Below are 25257 nucleotides of genomic sequence, written 5' to 3' on the forward strand. Positions count from 1 at the left end.
CTCCCGGATTGGCCTTTTCAGCCGCACTAGACGCTGTGCCAGAACCACCATTCAGAGCGCGATACCAGAGTCTTTCGAGACTGAAGGTTGCCAACAGAAATTGCAGGTACCTCACAGCTCCTCCTGTTTGTCTGTGACGGGGCATAAGTAAGGCAGCTGCTTCCTTCACCATCCCTGAAACTGGCAAGGTTTTTTTTTGGGGGGGGGGGAGCATTGCCAGTTTCACTGAGTTCCTTCTTCCTTCCAAAAGTGTGTTGAGCACACACCAGCCCCAGTGTATTCATTTTAGAAAACAAACCAGGTGGGGCTCTGGTGACGCTGACACACTTGTTAGTGATGTGTCCATTTCACCAGCATCCAAGATAGAGTGACCATGATGGCTGCAGAGCAAGCAGTGTGGAAAGCCGGGATGGGAGTCACTGGGGTGGGGAGAGACTCTGTCAGATGGTCCCAAGCACGTCATGATGGGTTCGCTGCTGAGTTGCAGGGCAGGATGGGTGTCTTCTGCACTCCTCTTTCTCATCAGGGCCCACAGCTCAAGGGCAATGTGCACAGAAGCCATGTGGTGGGGTCCAGGTGCAGCCCCTGGAGGTACCTGCAGACGAAGGATCGGGGTAGCAGGTGTTGTAAAAGATTCCTGCTTGAGGCTGTGGAGAGCTGCTCTCTAAGGACATCAGATGAGCCTTGCCGGATCCCACCAAATGCTCCTGCAACCCCCCCTTGAAGGCAGCTGGTTGACCTGGGCATTCAGAGCTGCCCCACCTCTTCTAGTTGGCAACTGTGGCCATGGCTGTTTCCAGACCTCTCCTCAGTGCACCTGTCCTATATAAGGACAAAAGAATGGGCCCTTCGGGTCAGATGCTCTGGGCTGCTTGCTGTGGGGACTCTGGACTGGCTCAGGGAAGGCAGCTCCACACAGACCTCCTTTACAGCAGGAGAGGCACAATTTGTGAGTGAGGATCGTGTCTGTTAACTGAAGCGGGCTGGGAGGAAGGAGAAGCAAGCACGAAAGTGCTTGAGAATACAGGTGATGCTGCTGGCCCCAGCCTGGGCAGACACCTCCTTGCCTCTGGGCAGACAGCGCCATCTGCTGGCCATCAGCCGCTTGCTGTGCCTGCCCTGTGCATCGCACAGTGGAGAACACTCAGTGGTTGTGAGCGCTGGGCATGCCGCCTTCTTACAGGCATCTTGAGAAGGACTCTGCAAGCAGGTCGGCACATTTTGCCTCCACCTGGCAGAGAGGATCCAAGGCAGGCCAGGCCAGGCCAGGCCTCTTCTTTCAGAGACATCCTGGCTTGAGGCCCAGAGGGATCCAGACCTTCCCAGATGCGTCCTGGGAAGAGGCCTGATGTGTGCTGCCTTCTTCCCAGAAGGGGAGAGTCCAGGGTGGCCTCTTGTAGCAAGAACCAGCAGTGAATCAGGAGACTCCTCCCAGACCTGGCTGCTTGTGCCGGTGGCTCTTCTTCCTCCTGGCCTGTCGGCTTTCTAGACCTTGTGTTCTGCGTGTGCCAAGTTCTCGATCTCAAAGCACAGCCCACCACGAACCACTGCCCAACTGTCGGGCAGTGGTTTGAAGGACTGCTGGGTCACTAGAGGGGATTCAGTGGCCTGGCTCAGTTGGAGTGGCACATTTGAGTCTGGCTGAGGGCACTGTTGGTAAATTAATGATGGTTGGAGCAAACCAGACCTGGCTTGGATTCCCAGCTCAATGAGGAAGGAAGCCTGAAGTGGGGCATGGAAGCCTGAAGCCTCCTTACATGTGAGGGAGGAGGAAATGAACTTACCCCTGAACTGGGCCAGTGGAACAGGCTTCCAGCTTAGGGTGGTGCTGCCAGCCATTCCCTGCCTTCTCACAGCGCAGGTCGCTGCCCACCTGAGCTGGCTGTTCTTCCCTCCCTTTCCTGCCTTTCTCAGAAGGGATTCCTGTGGCAGCAGAGTCTCTCTTCTGGGGAAGGCCCTACTGACCACTACTTCCTCCTCCTTCTCCAGCAGCAGCTGACTTCCCCAGGGAGCGTTGGCTCATCCCGGGGGTCCAGTGTCCCAGGGTCCCCCTCCAGCATTGTGGTGAGTATCACCTGGGGGCTCTAGGGCAGTGAGGTGAACTAGCACAGGGAAAGGGGTCTTGTGGCATTGGAAGGTCTTCTGCACTGGGCCAAAGGCTTCCAGGGAGCCAGCAAATACTCATGGGCAAGAGGTATATTCAGAAGTGGACCTGGCTCTCAAGGGTCATACAGCCATTTATTCTCAGGCACACACCCAAAGAGCCGTTCTTGGGACGCCTCTGACCTCTAGGACTTCCTTTCTTGAGTTCACTGTACATGTTTCTCCTCTGGAGGTGGGGGGGCTGCAAGGACGTCTTGGTCCCCAAGGAAAGGAAGGCCTTTGAAGAGCCTGGTGCTGTTGCTGGGCTGCCTGGGTTGGTGCTTCCTTCAGCAGTGCTTGAAACCCAGGGGTGCTGCCTGCTCTCTCATCTTCCCAGGCTAAAATGGACAATGAGGTCCTGGGGTACAAGGACTTGGCTGCTATTCCCAAGGACAAGGCCATCCTGGATATCGAGCGCCCGGACCTGATGATCTATGAGCCTCACTTCACGTACTCCCTCCTGGACCACGTGGAGAGGCCACGGAGCCGCGAGGTGAGGACAGCCGGGGCTCTTCTGCTTGCGCCTGGGCTTCACGGCATGTGTCTCTGTGAGGTGTTTGTATCCTGCCTCTTGGCCTGCAGTGTTGGCCTGTCCCTCAGCTGCAGAGCAAAGGCAGTCCCTGCTGCTTGGAGAGAACAGTCGCTTGACGTGCAGGAGGTCTGCTAGAACCTCCAGGTAGAGGGACTGAGGAGCAAGTGATGGCGATGGGTCAGTGCCAGGGCCCCCGGAGAGCTGCTGTCCTAGTCCTGCTCTGCACTTAGAAGATCCAGGCTTCTCCCTCCCTGGAAGTGTCTCCCTTTAAGGGATCTCAGGGCAGCTGGGCTGGGAAAGGCCCCCTCCCTGCCTGTGACTAGAGTTCCGACTGAGCCACAGCCACACCCAGGCCAGGCCAGGCTGCAGCTGCTTCTCTCCCTTCTCACAAGAAGGTTTTGGGACTGCACAGAATGAGTTCTGTCCAGGACTGCTGTGCGTCGGGCTGGCTTGCTGCTGACCTGTGAATGTTGCCAGGTCTTCCTCTTGTGGCACCTCTTGCTTTCTGAGCCTCAGTGGTCCCTGTTGTCAGCGAGGAGGCTGCAGCTGCATTTGCAAATAAATATGAACAGGGGTGGAGCAACTCAGAATGCCACCTGATGCCATCTGGGCCACTCCTCTGTGCAGTGGGAAAAGCAAAACACCTTGCCTGCTCCTTGCACTTGGCTGTGCAACCCAGAAGCGCTGAAAATGAAACCGGAAGTGGCACTTCTGGACTTCACGGCAGTGCGCAAGGCGCACGGAAAGGAGGGAAATGACCTGCTTCTCACTCAAGCGAGTGGGAAGTGGATCGGAGCGTCTTGCTTTGGCGGCAGGGTGGTGGGAACTGGTGATGCAGGCGCTGGGCGAAGGGCAGCCACCACCCCTTTGGACCCCTCGCCATCTGCCACCAACACAACCCGCATCAGCGGGCTGCCTGGGTGGGCTGGTCCAGTAAGTGGCGAGCGACGTCAACCATCGCTTCTCTCTCTCTTCTCCTGCTTCCTCCCCAGCGCTCGCTCTCGCCCAAATCTCTCTCGCCGCCTCCTTCGCCAGAGGTAAGTGCTTCTCACTCGAGTTGCCTTGGAGATGTGTCACCAAGAGAAGGATGCAAAGCACGAGGCGGGGGAGGAGGGAGATGAGCAGCCTTCCTCCTCCTCCCAGCACCAGGCTGCGCACGTGTGTCTGTGCACAGAATCCCTCCCCAGTCGCCTCTGGCTCTGCTGCCGCCTGCTTCATGCGCCTCTTGCCTGCAACCACCTCCCAGGACCTGTGGTGGGCCTGGCTGCAATAGCCATGTGCAGTGCCTCACCTGCCACAAGTAGCGAATGTCCCTGCACCGGAATGAAGGCTTTGCCCCTGCAGGGAGGGAGAGTGGGGGCTGCCTCTGTGTATGAGGGGGAGAGGTTGGGGAGCCCCACGTGGCTTTTTGGCCCCCATAGTTCAGCTCTACCATCTGTCTGTCTGTCTGCAGGTCACCCGGAACTGGATGGAGAACAAGTCTCCAGGAAACGCCTCCCAGGCGGTCTGTCGGCGGGGCGGCAGCCTGAGCCGCAGCAGTGTCCACCACTTCCACCGTCCTGGTGCGCTGTTCACTAACTCCCCCCTCCTTGCCAGGGACTTCGGGGGGGGGGAGCAGTGATGTCTTGTGCCTGGCTGTCCTTTAGTAGCTGTGGCTGGAGAGCACAACAAATCCATCTCGGGCTTATCCACAGTTGTGAGTCATGATAGCTGCAAAGAACCTCCATGTTCCAAGGAAGTCTACCTCAGCATGCCAGGTGCTGGGATGTGAAATAGCAGGGGGGTTATGCCCACTCCATCTTGATTGTGCACTTCCCTTTGGGGCATCTGACTGTCTAAGGCCAAGACCCCTGCCCACAGAAAAGGGAGAAGGTGCCGCACCCAGTCCAGCAAACTGGGAGTCTGTGAAGATAGAGGAAGCCCCCCCCACCTGAAGCCAGACTCCAGAGTTGCACAGAGCTGCTGTTCACAGTGATTCTGTTCCTTCCCCAGATTCTAACACAGCAGAGATGAACCTCTACAAGAAGCCCCCAATCTACAAGCAGAGGGGTAGGTGCAGCCCCCCCCCCCCACGGTCTGGCCTTGAACAGGAGCTGTGTGAGGCCGAGACCTGACCCCCTTTCTCTGCTTTCCAGAGCACTCAACGACGCCGACCCCCCAGAGCAAGCACCTGATTGAGGACCTGATCATTGAGTCCTCCAAGTTCCCAGCAGCCCAGCCCCCTGACCCCAACCAGCCAGCCAAGATTGAGACAGACTACTGGCCCTGCCCGCCCTCTCTGGCTGTAGTTGGTAGGTAGCCCCTCACCCCACCCCAGGAGTCTGCGCTGGTCAGCTGTGCTTCCCTGGTCACCTGCAGCCTGACCCTTGACCTGGAGACCCTGCAGGGCCCTGAGCCCCCCTTCCAGGGCTTCTGCTCCGGAGCCTGTCCTGCAATCTGTTTCAGTGGCCGCTGCACCAGTTTGCATCTCTGCTAACTCCAGGCAGCTCCCCAGGGCATGTCTGGGAGATGAGAGGCCGTGCCTGTCTCTGGCCCATCCAGTGGGCAGCAGGGGAAACTTCTCTTGCTGGCTTTTTATGTTTAACCTTTGTGATCCTGTCCAGCAGGCTTCTTGGCCAAGTCCTATTTCTTTCATATGGAAACGGGTTTTTCAATTTGTGTTAATAATACATTTGCCCTCAGACTGGGGGGGGGGGGATGTTAATTGTGTTAATGTGTGTACAGAGCTCAGATTACTAGGAGGTGATGGGTGGGAACCTTCCACACCAAGCCCTGTGGCTATTGCCAGTGGCAGGGGGGATGATTGGGAGTGAGGCTGGGGGGCTTAGTCATCAATTCCTGCCCCTTCCCCATCACTCAGTGACAAACTCTGGAATGGCAGTTTCAAAGGGCTGCAGGGGTGTCCCCTGCGTGATCGCTTAGAAGCTCTTTCTGTGTATTGAGGTTTGGGACTGAGGCTAGAGGACTGTGGCGGGCCCAAAGCCACCTTGTGAATGAATGTGTGCAGGGGGGAAGACGCAGGGGGGCTTCCAGCTCCCACCTCACCCTCTGAGCTACTCCGCCAGGCTGTGCCTGCTCCTGAGAGAGGCCTGGAGGAGTCCGCCTGGGAGACGGCATGTCCCAAAAGTTTCTGGGAGGAGCCCCTGGAGCCCAGGCCCTGCTGGTGTCCGTGCCTGCCAAGATGACCGGCTTCATATCCAACCCAGTCTGGGAATGTCAGCAACATAATTTGGCCCCCTTGGAAAGCTGCCTTCTCAGTTAGGCTCCAGCCTTGCTGGCTTCCTCATTGAGCTGGGAATAAGCCCCACTGTAAGCAAGTTGATTTCTGTGAGAACGAAAGCATGCCCGCATTTGCCCCCTGGCCTATGGCTCCCTGTGCCCCCAATTCATCCCTGGCACTACCCTATGCAAAGGCACCCCCTGCTGTTTTGCTCACAGAGACGGAGTGGAGGCAGCGCAAGGCTTCCAAGAGAGGCGAGGAAGAGGAAGAGGACCTCACAGAGGACATGAAGAGCCTGCGTGAGCTGCAGAAGCAGGAACTGAGCAAAGTAGGGTAGGGGTGGGGCTGGGGGCATTGGGGCTGAGTGATGCTGGGGGGCTGGTGATCCTGAGCCACTTGCCCTGTTCCCCTCCCTCAGGTCGCCTCTAACCTTGGCAAACTCATTCTGAAGGAGGAGATGGAGAAGTCGCTCCCCATCCGAAGGAAAACCCGCTCACTGCCAGACCGGACGCCCTTTCACAGCTGTGAGTGAGCAGCCTCTGTGCCCACAGCCATCTTTTAGCGCTACATGTCCACACTCCTGCCAGTTCTCACTCTGCCCCCCCCCCCGTTTTACTTTCTGGGAATGGGGGTTTCCCAGCAAGAACCACAGAAACCCCCTACAGGTGCACGAAACAGAGACACCTGGCTGGAAGGGGGGAGCTGTGTTCTGTGCAGGAGGGCAATTCTGGGAATGCCGCCCCCCCCAAGAGCAGGACGAAGGTAATAATAATAATAATAATATACAGTATTTATATACCGCCTTTCTTGGTCTTTATTCAAGACTTTATTCAAGGCGGTTTACAAAGGCAGGCTTATTAAATCCACGCAGGGATTTTTACAAATTGAAAGAAGGTTCTCTCTTTCAAGAACCACTACATTCAAGGTGTTACACTCCGATCTGGTTTAACATTCTGGCCTCCATCCTCCCACGCTCCGAGCAGATGGAACAGCTCAGCTGCAGCTTGCCAGCTGCTTCAAGGTCGCACGGTGCCGGTGGCCTCGAACTGGCGACCTTGTGGATGTTAATCTTCAGGCAAATGGAGGCTCTACCCCCTAGACCAGACCTCCTGCCCTGGCCCTGTGTCCAGGACACAGGTAGTTGCTGTGTCCTGGACAGGCCCCTGCGACGGCCTCTCTGACTGTGAGGGAGGAGCCCTGCCCAGAGTTCCCCACCTTCCCCCACGGGGTAAAATGGGCCAAGTCAGAAGAGTTACTCCTGCAGCCACCTCCTGCTCCTCCCTTTCATCACCCAATGTCCTTCCTGGCAGATGCTGGCAGCTGTCTTGGAGGCCCCAGTCTGCCATTGGGGCAGTGGCGTAGCCAGAGGGGGTGCAAAACACTAAGGGGCATGCAAGGGGCTCCTCCCCTTTGGAGTCAGGTATAGGCCTCCATTTTGCACCCACAGCCCGGAATGGCTCCAGAGGGGAGAGGGAGGACGCTTGCATGCTGTGGTGAGGCTCCCAGCAAAACGTAGTGCTTAGCACCTCTGGCTGCGCCACTGGAGAGAGGTGTTCTTAAGTGTTACTTTATTTTGGATTTTGTTTACAAAAATGAATAGTCCCTACCAGAGAATAGGCCCCACTTTTCTTGCAGGAAGTGGTGTTATGTGTTTTTATTTCGTTATTACCCAAAAAACATACCTCTACTCGTGGGACATGCATTGTTGCAGAGAGCACTTCCTGCTGGACTAGTAGCCCACTCAGCCCTCTGCCTCCCCCAGGCAGCTATCTTAAGGGGCAGGGCCACATCTCCTAGGCTGACAGAGGGGCTGTCCCACCCCAGGAGTACAAGCTGTTTGCACCCAAGTGCCCAGCACTCTCAGGGACAGCCAATGTGCCTCTGTGCTGCTGCACAGGCAGCTCTCCAGAGCTCTCCTTTTGTGGCCCTCTCTAGCGATGCAGCCAGACACTTTGTTTGCAACACCACCAAACTTCAGCCCCTCCCCTCTTGGTCTTTTCCAGCTCTGCACCCAGGAAACGCCAAGTCCGCCTCTCTTCCTGCCAGTGGGAGAAGCACCCTCGCCAGGGTAAGGGGCCAGCTGGGTCAAGACAGAAGCAGGGAGTGCTGCTTCGTAAACCTTGGAGGGGAGCTGGGTCGTATTATCATACGGGGGAAGGGCCTTTCCATTGGCCTACCTGGCATAACCGCTGTCAGGTCCCTCCAGGACTCCACTAATGGCCATCTACTGGATGTGGGGCAGCAGGAGGAGGAATGGTGCTCTTTCCTGTGTCTGCAGAGAGCCTGGCCTTGAGAAGGTATAGACAGCAATGGCCATGTGAGGGGGTGCAGACGTGCATATCCCCCATGCCTGGAGGGTGCCGGTTTCCATGCGCAAAGTGCCCCCACTGGTTCTTAAAACAGTTCAAGTGCCTGTCAGGGAGAGCAGCCTCGCCAAGAACAGGCAAGAGGCCCTGCCCTCCAGCCTCCTGCTCTGGCTTCCTGGTGGGCAGCTGCTTTGATGTTTGGGTAGCCTTCCGACAGAGTCTTGCATCCCCCCTCCTTACTCAGCTGCTGGAAATGCAGGTGGAAGCGGCCCTCTGGGTATCCTTCCCAGTCCTGCTGCCTGAGCTCTGGGTCTCCTGACCTCCCAGAGGTCCACCGGTGGCAGAGGAAGCTGCCCCTCAGGACAATATAGACTGGATATCAATCTACAGAAGTTCTTCCTGCAGCATCACCTTCCCACAGGTGCCACTTTGGCCAGTGGCTTCTTGCGTGGTACCTACATCCTCCATCTAGCCACATCAGAAACCCAAGGGGGCCTGGCCTCCACTCCTCCCAGAAGGGCACAAAAGGGGGTCCTTTTCCAGGGGAGACTCTGACCCAGCCCTCTCCCTTCCTTTCACAGCTGCAGTCCACAGAATTCAGTCCTGCTGGCAGCGAGAGGGGCAGCCCAGGTAAGCAGAGCTGCAAAGCACTGAGGGCTTGGGTCAGAGGGTGACCTCCGTCCCCTGTACACAGAGGCCTCAATCCTGAATCTCTCCACTTCCTGCAGCATTTGTGCTTCTTCCCCCTGTTCCCCCTTACCTGCTCCAGGCCCTTCAGCCACCCTCCCCTCTCTCTTTCAGGCCTGCAGGTAAGCCCAAACCCTGCCCCACCAGCGACGGTGCCAGAAAAGGTGACGTACTCTGTCCTGTCCCCCTTGCCCTGCTCCAAGTCGGCAGGGAGAAGAGAGTTGTGGAGGCCGAGGTGGGCCTGGCAGGAGGCAGGGAGGAGTGCAAGGCATGTGGTACGGGGCGCTGAGGGAACGCCCTGAAGCCTCGCCCCCCAGCCTCGCCCCTGCAACTAACTGTGTAGGGTTTTCTCCCTCTGCAGAATGGCCAAAGAGGGCGGATGGACAGGGGGAGCTCCCTTCCCAGTATGCTGGAGCAAAAGGTGAGGACTGCTGTGTCTGGGGGTTGGGGTCAGAGGGCCTGAATCCTCTCCTGCTGAGCTGCAGGAACACAGCATAGGCTGGACTACTTGGCTCTTCTTCCCTTCCCAGATTTACCCATATGAGGTACTGATGGTGACAAATCGAGGTCGTGTGAAGCTGCCTCCAGGAGTAGACAGGACGAGGCTGGAGGTAAGGAGCATAGTTCCACTGCCATCCTAAGGTGTCAGTGCCCCCCCAACTATTAAGCTACTGATCCCCACTGCAACCCCCTACCCCCCACAACCACGCAGAGGCAGAGGACATTTTTCTCCCCACCTCACAGAGGTCATTCACTGGGCTGGGAGATCAGCCGTCCTCCGCTCACCTGTCTTCTCTTTCTCCCCCCGCAGAGACACCTCTCCCCCGAGGACTTCCAGAGGGTCTTTGAGATGATGCCGGATGAGTTTGCCAGACTGGCCCTTTGGAAGCGGAACGAGCTGAAGAAAAAGGCCTTCCTCTTCTGAGGGGGCCCTCCGCTCCGGGCGCATCACTTTTCTTGCCTCAGAAGCTTTAGGGCTACTACCAAGTTGCTCTGGAACTCTGTACTCGTCTGCCCCTGCCCATCACCCCTGCAGAGGAGGACGCGTGCCTCTGTCAGGTGTGACAAGGGGAGAGGAGCCCAGGGGAGGAGTCGCCGACAAGTACCCCTCCCTGGCCAAGCACCGCTCCCCAGAGGAAAGCAGTGGGGGACCTGTTGCTCCTGGCTGCTGGGGGTGAAATGAGGCAGGGCGCAGTGGTGCTCAGCACCCCCCCCCCCGTACTCTTTTGAGAGTCACTCTTTTGGCCCCTCTGGCAGGTAGTACAGGCCTCACCAGAGGCCCACTTCTGGGCACAGGGGACCCTTGGACAGCCTGAACCAGGGCAGGACCAAGACAGTTTCTTGGCACTAGGAGCAAATGCAACAGACGTGAGCACAAGGGAATTGGGTCCCCTGCAGCCCCCCCCACCGTACTGTCCCACTAAGCAGCCCTCCACTGTCCTCCTCAGGCCTGGTTCTGCCCCCACTTGCTGCAGCCTCTGCTTGCTCTTCTCCGAGCTTCATGGCTTCCTTGCTGCTGCCTCCTGCCTGAGAGTACACCAGTGTCCACAGTGCATTTGAACATGCAGATGAGTGTTCGTGCCCGCTCATTTCCCTCTTTCCCCAAAGACCCTCCTCTAGACTCTCTCTGCCCCCCCAGCTTTTTTCTCAGCCTTCCTCAGCAGCCCCCTGCCACTGCCTCTTTCTCCATCCTCCACCAGTTTCATGATCAGAACTGCAGGGCAGGACGGGAGGGGGTTGGTCCCTCAGTTGCAGCTGTCTTGGCTCCATTGCTGCCCCTGATGACCGCTCAGTCTTTCTGCCCCCCACCCCGCCTTTGATGTGCTCCGTTTCCAGCCAGGCACTCTCCCTTCCCCTCTGCTTCTGGGGGCTGCACGGCCTCTTGGAGTGGCTGATGCTCAGAGGGACTGGCGTGCAAGAGACAAAACTTGCGCGTGGGCCCCATCCAGACTACAGCAGCTAATTTTCCTACCAGCAGGGGCCCACTTTAATCTGAAGGAGAGAGCAGGGAGGGCTTTGCGGGTAGGGCATCTTCTCCGCTGCCACCGCTGTGCCCCAGCAGGCCTTCCCGAGGCCTGATCCTGTGACAAGGGATGGAGGCCTCTTACCTTGCTGTCTGCCTCTTCCTCTGCAGGTGCAGAACATTGGGGGGAGTTTGACCAACTTGTGTGCTAGCCCCAAGACGTTCTTCCTCCCCCCCCCCCATCCAGGTTTGCTCTGGAGGCTTGAGGGGGACTGAGGCCCAGGACCAACACACATACACAGAGCTCTTTCAGGACTCTGAAAGCTAAGGACTCCTGTAGCCTCCAAGCCCCAGAACCTGCACCAACTTCTTGGTGGGGGAGAGGGGGGTCCTTATAAACTGCCAGACAGTGAGAGTTGGCTGGAAGGGCAGCTGGTGTTAAAAAGGAGCAGATGCTGAACTGCCACATTCCCTCTTGTGTAAGCTCTGCCCAAGACTCAACCAGGATCCCCCATAACTGGCCACATCCACCTTTCCTTTCCTGGCTGCTTTGGAAAGGGAGAAGAGCCACCTCTAAACCCACCCCCCCAGCCAATTTCCTAAGCCAAGCCAAGCTGTGCAATGTCTCCCCTGTGGAGCGCTGCAGCACTGAAGGGGCCGCCTTACCACCCCAACCCTCTTTCTTCCTTGGGAAAAGAGAGCCTGGAGGAAGCCAGTTGACCCACTGCCCAGCCAGGTGGAAGGGCATTCTGCAGGGCAAGAGGCTGGGGCCCAAGGATCCACACCTAGGAACCAACCCTGCCTGCTGACCGCCTTGCCCTTCCACAGCACCTGGCACAGACTGGCTCTGGAGAAGGAGCCTTTCTCAGCTCCCACCCCTTCCCCGGGCAGCACTCACCACTCCAGCCCCTTCCCAGGCACTCCACTCTGTGCAAATGTAAAGGAATGCAATTTATCAGCAGTCACTGATCTAGACTTGCTTCTCACTGCTACTTATGTGAACATATCTATAAATATATAAATACGGACTTCTCCCCAATGACGACACAGTGGCTCACCACCCTTCCCCTGTTGGTCCCCTTTGCCGCTGTCAGAACCTGTGTGAAGATGATTTTTTTTCTTTTAATTAAATGTGAAGTGGCTTTACTGAAAAGGCCAGAGTGTGTCTTTATTTAAGAACATAAGAGCCCCCCTGGATCAGGCCAAAGGCCCATCTAATCCCTTCCTGTATCTCCCAGTGGCCCACCAAGTGCTTCAGGGAGCACACAAGAAAACAAGAGACCTGCATCCTGGTGCCCTCCCCTGCATCTGGCATTCTGAGGTAACCCACTGATAAAATCAGGAGGATGCACATACACATCATGACTTGTAACCCAGGATGAACTTTTCCTCCAGAAATTTGTCCAATCCCCTCTTAAAGGTATCTAGACAAGATGCCATCACCACTTCCTGTGGCAAGGAGTTCCACAGACTAATCACATGCTGGGGTAAAGAAATATTTTCTTTTGTCTGTCCTATTTCTATCTGCTCATGAGAATGGATGGTGGCTGGATCCCAAAGCATCTCCTCTATGGAGAACTCGTGCAAGGAAAGCGCCCTACAGGTAGGCCACAGCTGCGATACAAGGACATCTGCAAGAGGGATCTGAAGGCCTTAGGAGTGAACCTCAACAGGTGGGAAACCCTGGCCTCTGAGGGGGCCCGCTTGGAGGCAGGCTGTGCAGCACGGCCTTTCCCAGTTTGAAGAGACACTTGGCCAACAGACTGAGGCAAAGAAAGAAGGCCCATAGGCAGGGAGACAGACCAGGGACAAACTGCACTTGCTCCCAGTGGGATTGTCACTCCCGTATCGGCCTTTTCAGCCACACTAGACACTGTTCCAGAACCACCTTTCAGAGCGCGATACCATAGTCTTTCGAGACTGAGGGTTGCCAACACACACAGAGGCTGGAGCACAGCATAAACAAGAGGGCCCTCCCCCTGTTGCTAAACCCTTTCCAAGCATGAGCAGCAGGAAGGGCTAGAGGTGAAAATGAAGCACTGACCTTGAGCCTACTTGAGGGGAGTGCCTCTGGGGCCACTGCCCCCCCCCCACCAGAGACTTGTTTACACTGGTGAAAGGAGTCCTGAACCCCGCACTCACTCGAGAGAAGCATCTCTCAGCCCAAGCCAGGCCTCTGGGAACACCGGGTGCCAGGACTGCTGCCACTGTCTCACAAAAAATGCATCTACAAGAAAGTCACGCAAGGGAAAGTTTTATTTCACATCCAGTTTGATGACATTAATCCCACATTAAGCTTTGGGCCCTACCAGCGGCATTAATTACTTATTGTCCAAACAGGATTCACACCCGAATAACTTCCTCCTCTCTGAGGCCACTCTGGAGGTGGTGCACGCCTGGTGCTTCTTGAGCTTCAGGTGCTGCATGCTGGGGGGCCTGATAGATAGAAGTCTCCTTGTCTCCTCTGCTATTTTCATTTTGAACTGTGCACACATCACTTCAGCCAGATCCACTTGTCCCCAACATCAGCATTGTAACCAGGACCATATTTGCGCCCAGGAAGCTACAGCAGAAGACAAGAAGTCTCAAGCGGGTGAGGTCAGAACTGCCTTTTGTCAGTGTGTCCCATGGGGCTCAGTGCGCCCCCTCGCTGAGGCATACCCAGCCCACAGTCTAACGGGGGGTGCTAGAGGGCAAAGAGCAAGCAAGCAATGCTCACAGTGCAAGAGCAGTCCCTGCTTGGAGGGGGTTCAGAGTCAGGCCTCAATCCCACTGGGGCTGCTCAGCCACAGCCTCCCACTGCCTCCAGAGCCCATCTCTGGCCATGACACCACCCCAAAATTAAAGCTGAGGGCTCTCTTACCGCCTTGTACTGGTAGTAGGTCTTGTCCGCCTCCAGGCCTCCCACAGTGATCTCAGGAATATAGTAAGGGATGGCTGTGGGAGTGATCACTTGCAGCTTGTCCTCAACCCTAAAAGGCAGATGGACTGAGTGACCAGAAGGATTCAGCGAAACTGCAGCAGCTTTGAGATTTGGGCACTGTGGATGCTGTCACTCCTTTGGGAACGTGCACCCTCCTGAGAAGGGCTGCTGCTCCATTGGGAAGGCGGCTGCCTCTCAGCCCTGCTCAGCCTGGCACGTTCTCAGGCACCACCACCCACTCTTGGCATCCCCAACCCCTCATTGTTCTCCCAGATTGGCCTTTTCTCCGGGACTTGGTGTCAACTGCTGTGGAGGAACAGAATGTCAAGTCCTCACTACTTGTGGTCATGACAGCTAAATGCACCTTCAGCAGCAGGAACCTCCAAGTATCTGCTTCCTCCAGACCTAACATGAGGCCTTCCCAGAAGCATCTCCTGAAGAGCTGGGGCAGGAGAAGAGGCATTCTGCTTCCCCAGTGCAGCTTCTGTGTGTGCACATCTCTGGCCACGAGGACAGCGCCCAGTGTAAACACCATCACCAAACACAGCTGCCACCATGTGCGCCTGCTCAAGGCCCAGCGTGTCTGCCCTATGCCTGCTGCTGCAATTTTGCCACAATGCAGTTCTTGGTACCACAATTAGGCCCACCCAGAAAAAAGTCAAGACTGACCCATGAGCCTGAAGCACCATGACTGGCAACACCCACGGCACAGCCACATTATTTTTCTGTTCTGATCTGTCCCCTTCTGAGTAGACTCCAACTCTGCTCCATCAAGTTACATAGTAGGACCTCTCTCTCCCCTCCCCATTGCCAACATGATTCACCACTCTGGACTTGCATTCCATCTGGTCAGTTCAGGAGCGGCATGACTGTGGCCTCTCCCACCCCCACCCCCGGAATGCTCCTTTCAGGGCAGGTCAGTTTTACTCTTGCATGTTCCAGGGTCTATGAAGCATCCTGGTTTTAACAAAGAACAGGCAAGTGGAATTCTGCTGTCAGACGTTTGGAAAAAGCTGCTGCGCAATTCATTGGGTTCAGTTCAAGAACTGGGAAAGGCCATTCCGAACTCAACCCTCAGCAGCAGCTGAGTTGCCCCGGGGTCCTCTGCAACAGGCAGGGGGGATGGAAAGACATTGTAGGAGGTTCCAGACCCTCCCCCCAACCGGGTCGGGGCAGAACGAGAGGAGATTCACAGGAACAGCCAATCCTTACAGCAGCCTCAAGTAGTGAAAAGTGACATCGTCTTGTTCCAGCCATGGCCCCTTGTCAAACTTCAGGTACTCGATGTCTTCAAGGACCTGAGGAGGAGGAGAAGGGTGGGTGTGAACTTCCACTGCCAGTCATGAGAAACACAAAGCAGCAGCCCCCACATAAGAGTGAAGCACAAGAAAGGTGGAGGAGTGTGGGGCGGAGTGAATAGGATACTGCGCCTGGACCAGCTGTTGTTGGCTGCAACCAGAGCACCAAGTGGACTGTGGAAGGCAAACATTCCATGACTGGGAGCTCCACTGAAGCACAGAGTTAGGCCAAGGGCTGAGCCAGGAAATTGCTGCCTCCAAAAGCAGCAGCCGTAACTCTGCACTGCAACGCGCCCAGGAGAGGATACAAAGCCTTCCCAGACAGGATAGCAAAAGGGGATTCAGCCCAGCAGCAGCAGCCCAGGGCCACAGAGCAGCCTCACTTACCTTCTCTACTTCTTCAGCCTCACTGGCTGTGTACTGCAGAACCTCAGAGGTTTCACTAGAAAGAAAAGTGCCAGATTAAATGATTTTAGTAAACACAGAAGTCAACTTCCACATCTTCTTTTCCATTCACACCAATTCTGAAGTTGTTGCTACAACATGCTCCACACCTCTGAACCACTGGAGGGCTGGAAGCCACTCTATGGGCACCTGAGCACATCTGGGAGGGTGCTCTGCATGGAAGGGCAATGTTTTGGACAAGATGCCCAGTCGAGAGGGAAGACAAGGAGATTGGGGGGGGGGGGTCACTGCCTCTTACACACACTATCTTAGAGGCCAAATATCTTAAATGAAGGATGTGTTAGAAAACATCATAGTGTTTAAAGTTAACATACTTTTCTGTTTACTTTAGTATTTGCAATGTCCCCTTCAAGTGATCTGATGTCTGAACTAGACATCAGAAGTGGGCTCTGGATTCCAGCGCTGAATGCAAAGAGGTCTCTGAGTGTAGTCTGGAAGCTGCATATAGTTTCACAAATCTAAACACTCCTATGCAGCACAGAGAACAGAGTGGCCAACGGATTTGATAGGAGGCGATTTTTAAAAACTCATGAGATGGGGCAGCAAAGGAGAGTAAGGAACTGAATTATTAGAAGAGCAAAAAAGAAACTAAGGAAAGATGGCTGAAAGATCAGTACGACTCTCAGTAACAGGGAGCTATCACACTGAAGTTCTTGTTTTGAAATACAAATTTAAAGTGGACAAGGGACACTTGAGAGAAGATCAAAAGAATAGCAAAGATGGAAAGATTAGAGTAGGGATATTCCTGAGAAGCTCCTTAAGATGATGCAATGGAAAGAGCACACAGAAGAGGATTGTTTACTCTGAAATTGAAATCCGACTGACAGTTGGAGGACTTGAAAAACACAATCAGCAGAAAATAACCAACCTGAACTTGCGAGACGAGTTGACTTCAAAAAATGCATTTATTAACCTAATCATAGAAGTGTTTGAGGAGAACAATACACCGCCTGATTTTTTTTCAGGCAGAGCAGAAGACAAATGCAGAGAAATGCAAAACATTTATTATTGATGGAGACAAGGAACAGGGCCTTCTCAGTGGTGGCACCCCAACTGTAGTATTTTCTCTCCTTGTAATTAAGAAATGCTCCCTACTCAGAGCCCAATCCTGAGCTCGGTGCTCTGGCCTTCCGCTGGAGCGCACTGTCGCAAACGTGCCACAAGGCTAGCACCCGTCCTAGCCCAGTGCTGGCAGGCGCAGGGCCAGCGCTGGGTGGGCACCCATCCCCTGCTGCTCGGCAGTCTCATGGACTGTTGAGCCGTGGCACGGTAAGTGGGGGTGGAGAGGGGGGCAGGGAGGAGGCTTTCCGGGGAGGGGGGAGGCAGGCGGAGGGCGGAGAGGAGGCCTGATGGGGAGGCAGAAGATAGGGCAGGCTGGAGGTGTGCCAGGGGGAGGGAGAGAGGCAGGTCCTGTGGAGCTCTGCTCCACTGGATCCAGTGTGTTAGTGTGGTGCTCAGCACCTTACGCAAGTGCCTTTACCTTACTGCTGACCTTTTGGTCGGCGGTAAAGTGAGTAGTCCCATTGCGGGGCTGCTTCCCTTACCTGGGAGAGGGGGACAAAAGTCCCCTTCTCCCGAGGCACCGCCCACGGCAGGCTGAGGCGCACAGGATGCAGCGGGAGCTATTCTCTGTGCCCTGCAGCTGCGCGCCCTGCGCAGCTCAGGATTGGGCTGTCAGAGAACTTCAGCAGGCCTTAGGACCTTTTTATTCAGGGTGGCATTTGATGGCTGATAAGATGAACTCGTGTTTCAATTAAATGCAATTTAGTGGTTTTTATGTATTCCATTGGAGTTTGTCTTATTTTTATTGTTCAATGTTTTATTATTGTTGTTTTAAATTTTGTAAGCTGCCTTGATTGCCCTTACTGGGAAAAAGATGGGGCAGAAATTCTGCAAATAAAGAAGTGCTGCAAACACTCAAATGCACTGAATTCAAACCGAGTTTGGAATTCAACAATAAGGATTTCAATTGTTGATCAGTTGAGGTTTTAGAAAAGAGGGATCAAGAGAAGTCACCTTTGGAATCCAAATAATGGGAAAGAGAGAACAACTATTTGTTTAAAAACAAAACAAACATGTTAATCCAGATCTACGTTAGCCACAGCAATCAAAGCCACTCACAAAATTTCTCTCTCTCTCACACACACAAAAGCAACACTCACCCACAACAGAGCAGGGAGATCTTAAAAACAAAAACCCACAGGCTGTGTGTACACACAGCACCAGCAACGACAAACACCTGGCCCCCAAAGGCCTTATGAGACAAACAAGCCTTTGTTAATTGCCAGGAGACAGCACCACACAGGAGAGCAATACAACAACACTAAACTGTTTCAATCTGCACCTGAAAAACCAGGCATGGGCTGATTGTTGCCACTTATGCAGTGACCACTGCCTGAAGAGGCATCCCTCTGCTCACCCTCTGTGTCCAGACTGCCCAACTCACCTGACCTGGGGCAAGAAGGACTTCTTGTAGCCATCTTCAATACTCTGAAGGTAAGCAGGGGACACCTTTTTTTCATACGGCTAAGAGGGAAAACAGAAAGGGCACAGGGTCATCATCCTGCTTCTCAGACAAAGCCCAGCAGACCTCAGGAAAGAGCCATTCCACCATGCAGCCAGTCACAGCTCTGGGCTCCCAGCACTACGCCAACAACTCTGGGTTTTTAGCAATGCTAACTGTGTTATAATATACCAGTTGTATGCTAGTGCAATCACTGAGTCTGGAGGAACCACCCTTTAGGTCTGTTCAGGCACCATCTACAATTTAAAGACATTAGGAGGCAAGAGCGACAGTCACCTCACACAACACATCTTTGCAAACATTCAAAGGCCAGGCAAGTGTTCGGCACATGTCTTGAGCTCTGTTATTTAAGCAGTCACTTGCAAAGCAATACTCCCCCTGAATTCAGACAAGCCTGAGCAACACAGGAACCTCCCTCAACACAGATGCTCAAGAGCCACACATTACAACAACTGTGAGCTTCGCATCCCCTCCAGTCTACCAGACACGACAAGCTCTTTGGGGCAGACACCACACCTGCCAGGCTGAAGCACCACCCACACTGAAGTGGCAGGCTGCAAAGCCTGAATGAACTCGGGATTCTTGAAAGCTGCGATGCACAGGTGGAAAAACCAGAAAGTCTCCCATTTTATTTCTAATAGCTTTGAGCACATTGTAGCTTTCCTGTTCTCACAGGGGGCCACTAGCCCAGACAGCTAACAGCAGGCACCCAGGATATGCTCCAGCATTCACTGCCACCAGTTGGATCTGTGCTTTATGCCAAATGAAGCCTTGGAGGAAGGAAAACTACATGGAATTTCATTCCAGAGAAAAACTGAGTTGTAAACCTGCAAAGCAGTGACCTCCCTGGCATTCAACTGATCTCATGCTGGCATTCAACTGATGCTGGCATCCCTGACATTCAACTGATCTCATGCTGCCCACACTGCAGTGAGCACACGTGTGCCAGGCAAATCTCTCTCCAAATACCATTAACCTGGAAGCAGAATTTGTGTGTGTGGGGGGGGGGGGAGGGGGTTTAGATAAGGGTCCTCCAGGACTAGAAATTATTTCATCTCCAGGAAGAAGGTTTGTGAGCAAATGCAATAAAATGGATTAAAAGTTGAAAATAGACAAGCTGACGTGACAGAGCAGCGAGCTGCAGAGGCCTGTTTTCAGCTTTAATCCATTTATTGCCTGTTGAAATTTAACCTTTCCTGGTCAGGTCAGCAGGAGTCCTTCCACGCTAGAGAGGCAGCAAATCAGTGAGAACACACTGGAAACAGCTTGGGAGCAGGTGCTCTTTGAGGCAAGCTCTGGCACGCCAGATTGTCCCCAACCCCAAACTCACCGCTCCTTTTTCTTCAATCCTTTTCAGTATTTCCGGGACAGGAACATCGATATAAATGGCCAAGTGAGGAGGCAGGAATTCGCAGATGCTGAGGTCCTTGATATCGTTGTAATGCTCCACACCTACAAGGGACACAAGTGCAAACACACACTTTCATTGGCTGAAGGCGTGAGAATCTCCTGGCAGTCACTGGACACTCAGAGCATGCAATCCCAGCAGATGCCTGCTTGGAGGCCCTGGCTGCTACCCCAGCACATGCTACAAGTTCTTCCCAGGTAGTCACACTGGCCTCCGGACAACCCTTCCTGCTGCCACAGTCTTACCTAACCTTCAAGAGCCAGCAGCTCTATAGTCTAGTCTAGAGAGAAAGAGCTCCACGTTTTGTTTGAAAGGATTATGCAAGGAAGCGGAGAGGCAGAGGGATAGGGAGGCTGATCAGAGGGGCTCCATCCATGGCAGGAGCAGCTGTAGACTTGAGGCGAAAAGGAACCTGAATGTTTACCACTCCTCTCAATCAGCCACTTGACAAGAGCTGCACTATCTGTTGTATGGGTGGGACAGCAGTGCAAGACACACAATGCTACATGTTTGACTCAAGGTCACAAAGGGACACTTGAAAGGACAAATGACACCTGGATCCAGAAAGTGGACCTCTAAAAACATGAGCTCAGTTCCAGCTGGGTTTCCACATGTAACTTCTTACAGATACCAATCTCAGCTTCTGCTTCCAGTGCAGGTGTTTCAACTACAAATGGGGCGGGAGTGTTTTTTTATTTCAAACTCTCACGTTATTTACATCCAGAGGAGCAGTTGCATTCATTTTGAGGGACATCAGACTCTTTGCTGACACATCACATGACTGACTACAGCAGCTCTAGGTTCAACTAAATCAGCCCAGCAGTATTTTCTTTTGTTTGGGGGCCACCCGTTACATCAGCCCAACCAGGATGAAACTACTCCCAAGATTACAGTGCCCCACAACCTAGGTTGCAGGCAGAAGGAAAGCTATCGCATGCTCCCACCTCCCATTACAAAACACACCACTAGGATTAATCAAACAACAAATGCTTCAGTTGGATGACGAGACATTCATTAGAAACAGCAACGGTTGAGAGGGATCTTGCAACAACGTGTTGCAGGATTCACATTTTGTATGCACAGTAAGTCCCAATGGGGCTTCCTTGAGAGTAAAGATATTCTAGATCAGGCTTTTTGGCTGGATGGAAGACTATTATTCAATAGCCACCCATAACATTCTCTCTCTCTCTCTCTCTCTCTCTCTCTCTGGTTCAAATCTTCCCAATTTGTTCATTCTCTCTCCCCCAGCCCTGCCCCACATCTGACCAGATTTTCCCCTCCCTCCAGTTCAAAGTCTTGCTTAAAACTTTGCAGGGGCAGGCGGTCTGGTCTAGAGGGTAGAGCCTCCGTTAGTCCAAAGATAAACTTCAGAAGGTTGCCAGTTTGAGGACACCAGCAGCTCCCTGAACGACTGAGAATGGCGATACCTTGAAGCAGCTGACAAGCCCGGCTGAGTGATTCCACCTGCTCTTGGTGTGAGCAAGAAGTGTCTTGGCTGCCCTCCATGTGAGAGATGGAGCTGCTTGTCAGCCTACTTGGGAGAACTGGAGGCCAGAAGTGAGACCAAACCAAGAAGATCCATTCTGAAATGTTGTTGGTTCTTGAAAGAAAGAACCTCTATGATTGTAAAAATCCCCTTGAGGGATTTAGATATGCCTGCCTATGTAAACCGCCTTGAATAAAGTCAGAGGAGTAATCCGATGACCAGAAAGGTGGTATATAAATACCTAGTTGTTGTTGTTGTTGTTGTTGTTGTTGTTAAAACTGGAAGTTCCACCCCCAAGCACAGGAAGATCCAATATATAATTACGCTTCTCTAGGAATCTTGATCTTCTCCATTTTACTCTTACACCCTCCAAGAGAGTTTGGGGCTCTCTTGCCCCCTTTTTGTTAAGTTGCAAGTCTCTGAAGTTTGGCAAGTACCCAGAAACCTCCTCCTCCTCCTTCGTGTGGGTCCAGTTCTGTCTACAAACCCATTAGCACAGGAATGAGAACCTTGGAAATGAAAAGGGTGATGTCTATCTTAAATCATTGCCCTCTGGATGGCTTGGGTACAAGATTATGAACGTGTAACTGTTAAATCCTTCACTTGCTACTTTCAAGCATTAAAAATGTTAGTGCCATTTTGTTCAGCTAATTACTTACACCTTTTGTGAATGTAGCCTTGCTTAAACATGGCCTCCATGAACACAAAGTCGCTGTAAGGAGATCGTTCCAGCACTACTCCTTGCCCTGAGGGTAAACGAGGAATCATAACAGTCACGAAGTCAACAAGAGCAACACCTGCACATCTTATCTGTGGAAGAGGGGACTGAAACACCTGAATAGGCCCAGATATTATGAGCCAGACTTTGAAATGCGCTTTTCATCAGTGCCTATTATTCCAAGTGTCTCACTGTTTGCAGCAAAATATTTCACGTGAAAAATACAGCCACCCTCAGCAGCATACCCAAGACCTCCTCCCAGTTTTGGCCACCTAAACAAGCATGCTTAAACTTCACTTGTGGTGTGTAAGACCCTGTCACCTTTACTCAGGCCAGCAGACAATGAGGCCTTTGATACAGCATGTCACTCAAGGTTACTTCTTCCAAATCACCATCTTTGATCTACAGTCCCCAAACAACAACCTTGCTATTGGCGTCTAGCCTAGACACCTTTAAAAGGGGATTGGACAAGTTTCTGGAGGAAAAATCCATTACGGGGTACAAGCCATGATGTGTATGCGCAACCTCCTGATTTTAGAAATGGGTTATGTCAGAATGCCAGATGCAAGGGAGGGTGCCAGGATGAGGTCTCTTGTTATCTGGTGTGCTCCCTGGGGCATTTGGTGGGCCGCTGGGAGATACAGGAAGCTGGACTAGATGGGCCTATGGCCTGATCCAGTGGGGCTGTTCTTATGTTCGTATGTCAGTTCTTTTTGAACCTCCAAGGTTGGTTCCATCTTTATGTATCCTTCACCCTCTCTTGACCCATTTTCCTGTTTTTTTTTAAGTGCCTTTAAAAAATTTTAGTTATGATTTTGTTGTTTCTAGTAGTAGGATTATTTCAGAAACAGAACTGAAAATGAGTTCACCTGTAGTCAGGAGATGTTCCAGCGCATCAGCATACTGCAAGAGGCGACAACTGTACAGCCAGGATTGAAGACGGTAGGAGTTGCCATCAGGATGTTTAGGGTTGTTGTAAAATGTTTCCAGGCTACAATTACCACTGTATTTTGAATCCAGTATCGTGCCATCTCCTGTGACCCTGTCCAAATAATGAACATCTGCTTCTGGAAAGTATCGTAGGTCTGAAATAAGCAATTAAAATTAAAACAGGATAGCCAGATACCAATGGTCAACTGAAGTCGGTTTTATACAACAAACAGCCCAATCCTATCCCCACTTACCTGGGAGTAAGCCCCCATTGATTCTAATGGGACTTGGTTCCAAATAGGCAGGCACAGGATTGGGCTGAAAATTGTGCTCACAATGGTGTAGCAACACAACAGACACCAGAAGGTTCTGTTTTGTTTTGTTTTTTACCTTCAAAACAATCTCAATTATTATTGCTCTCTTCGTATACACATATAAATATTTATACCGTGTACTACTTTTCAACAGAAATGTTCAAAAAGCAGTTACAGAGTTAATTCATTTAATAAATAAATGGTTCTCTGGCCCAGAAGGACTCTGACAATCTCAAGACTCATTGTTTTTGGACCAGCACTTTCTTTTCTTTTCAAGACCTCCTGCCCCAGGACTCAGGATGAATCTCAGCAGAACATAAAAACTTAGGGCCCAATCCTATCCAATTTTCCAGTGCTTGTGCAACTGTGCTAATGGGGCATGCACTGCATCTTGCAGTGGGGCAGCAGTCACAGAGGCCTCCTTAAGGTATGGGAACATTTGTTCTCTTACCATGGGGCTGCATTGTGGTTGCACCGCGGCTGGAAAATTGGATAGGATTGGGCCCTAAGACTGTAACATTTAGTCAATCAATTCAAAATCTGTTGATCCACTTAGTATGCTCCCAGTCAACTCATCGAAAGTTTGTTTTCAATGACTTATGCCAAACATAACAACACCTTCACATCTAAGAGGGCTATCTTAAAAAGGGGATTCCTCTTCTTTCCTTCAGCAGGGAATGCCTCTTCTGAGTTGGCATCTGCTCAGACTCATACATGTAACACCTAAAAATCAAAGAAAGAACACTTTCCCCCTTCTTCACACTACTTAATTTAAAGGGACATTTATGCAAATGTAATTCATTAATAGGAAGTGTAATCCTAGGCATGCTTACATAAGCCCCACTGAGTTCAATGGAACTTACTCCCATGTAAGTGTGGTGCAGCCGAAAACTTAGCCAACAAACTACAGCCCTGATGACCACACTCTTCCAGCCTTGCCCAGGCACCCATCTGAATAAGAAAAGATCATGGGCTTTGGCAGGCATTCTATACTGCTGCCCTGAAAAAGAGCAACAGCAACTGCATGGCTCAGAACAAGTCTTGTAGCCCATTCAAAGCCCTGATGGCGCAAGCAAGGCAGCCCCTTCCTCATGAGTGAGATGCCAAAGAGGCTGGAACTGGACAACTCTGAAAGTGAGACTTTGATTCTATGTCTACAAGCCACACTGCCAGGTTATGCTGGCAAAAGTAACAAAGGGATTTCAAACCACTGAAAACTAGCCTCAAACAGACACTGCAAAAATGGTTGACAGTGTTACAGCAGTCCACAAAGTCACACAGAAGTATTGTACATGCCTAGCTGTTGCGCAATTTGTTGTGCAAGTTTGCCTTTGCCGCTGCGCAAGTTGCCATCCACCGTGAAGACTTTGCTGCGTTCCGTGAATCGTTTGGTTGTTCTCTCTCCCAATGCAAAGGCCAGCCAGCCATACTCAAGGTTCCCACGGGAGGTCACATGGAGCCTTGCCTGGAAGAAGAAAACCACAGTTAAAACAGAGCTTACTTATAACATACAAGAGCAGCACAAAGACCAAAAAGGTATCCCAAACACATACTATTGACAGCTGTTCCCCCCCCCCCCCATACAGCAACAGACTAGCAACAGACTGGATGTTGGAGCCTAGGATGTTGGACTGGATGTTGGAGCCTAGCAACAGACTGGATGCACAAAGGGGTTCAAAACACAACAAAGAGGCTCCTACTGAGGCAGTCCATCTCCAGCAGCCTGTACACTTAGTGCCTGGCAGCAATGCCTGTTCACACAACAAAGGCACTGGACACGCTGAATGTTCCCAATTACCTCCTGACCTCCTCGCATAAGGAACACATTATGCGCGTGGGTTGAGTGTGCTTGTGCACCTCACAAGTCGGTGCTGCTTTTCAGAGGACTACGGCCGGGAGGCTCTGCCTCACCTGCCTCCCCCACTGCATGTCCCTGCTGCTCTAGAACCTCATGGTCCAGCGGAGAGGCTCTGCCTCGTCTGCCTCCCCCACCACCGTCCCTGCTTGTGTGCAGGCTCCCCCCCTCACCTGGGGCCCCCCAAGGCCCCTCCCGCGCAGCCCTGCAGGCCCCCGCCCGGCCGCCTCCTCACCACTCGCAAGGCGCTGGACCCGCCGCGGCTCCGCAGTCCGCGCAGCACCGACCCCAAGGACATGGCGGTGCAAGGGCGGAAGCCGACAGGCTCCTGCGCGGACACCCGCTGAGCCCGCGACAGACGAAGGCCCCCGGCACGCTCAGTCGCACAGCGATGACGCAATGCGGCAGCTTCCCCCCCATGTCCCCTCTCATTGCCGGATCGGCTGTGAGCGACGCGGCAGCGGCCCAATCAGAACACCCGCAGCG

General features: G+C 53.0%; 2 protein-coding genes across 11 annotated transcripts in view; one reads left to right on the forward strand and one right to left on the reverse strand.

The window, feature by feature from the left end:
* The window catches only part of DMTN (dematin actin binding protein), a 36000-nt gene extending 23997 nt beyond the window's left edge, over positions 1-12003 (forward strand). For 8 of the 10 annotated variants that reach the window (XM_066639137.1, XM_066639134.1, XM_066639139.1 and 5 more), the window contains 14 exons: positions 1990-2064; positions 2480-2635; positions 3667-3711; positions 4128-4236; positions 4667-4723; positions 4810-4965; positions 6113-6222; positions 6313-6418; positions 7898-7962; positions 8782-8830; positions 9002-9051; positions 9249-9308; positions 9418-9498; positions 9699-12003. In XM_066639137.1, the coding sequence (XP_066495234.1) occupies positions 1990-2064; positions 2480-2635; positions 3667-3711; positions 4128-4236; positions 4667-4723; positions 4810-4965; positions 6113-6222; positions 6313-6418; positions 7898-7962; positions 8782-8830; positions 9002-9051; positions 9249-9308; positions 9418-9498; positions 9699-9812 (1233 nt within the window). In that variant the 3' untranslated portion in view covers positions 9813-12003. The remainder of the gene's footprint in view (positions 1-1989; positions 2065-2479; positions 2636-3666; positions 3712-4127; positions 4237-4666; positions 4724-4809; positions 4966-6112; positions 6223-6312; positions 6419-7897; positions 7963-8781; positions 8831-9001; positions 9052-9248; positions 9309-9417; positions 9499-9698) is intronic. The other 2 variants (XM_066639143.1, XR_010794966.1) reach the window with 2 other exon arrangements.
* A 1085-nt stretch (positions 12004-13088) lies between these two features.
* On the reverse strand, positions 13089-25153 carry NDUFA10 (NADH:ubiquinone oxidoreductase subunit A10). Its single transcript, XM_066639146.1, has 10 exons — positions 25007-25153; positions 24213-24381; positions 22542-22757; positions 21614-21700; positions 19391-19512; positions 17983-18062; positions 15459-15513; positions 14986-15071; positions 13714-13822; positions 13089-13413 (listed from the first exon to the last, which is right to left on the reverse strand). Exons 1-10 carry the CDS (start codon positions 25067-25069, stop codon positions 13345-13347), a joined length of 1056 nt encoding a protein of 351 aa, XP_066495243.1. The 5' UTR covers positions 25070-25153; the 3' UTR covers positions 13089-13344.
* Between the last annotated feature and the right edge of the window lie 104 nt (positions 25154-25257).

This window comes from Tiliqua scincoides, chromosome 11 (assembly GCF_035046505.1).
Source record: "Tiliqua scincoides isolate rTilSci1 chromosome 11, rTilSci1.hap2, whole genome shotgun sequence".
Taxonomy (NCBI): domain Eukaryota; kingdom Metazoa; phylum Chordata; class Lepidosauria; order Squamata; family Scincidae; genus Tiliqua; species Tiliqua scincoides.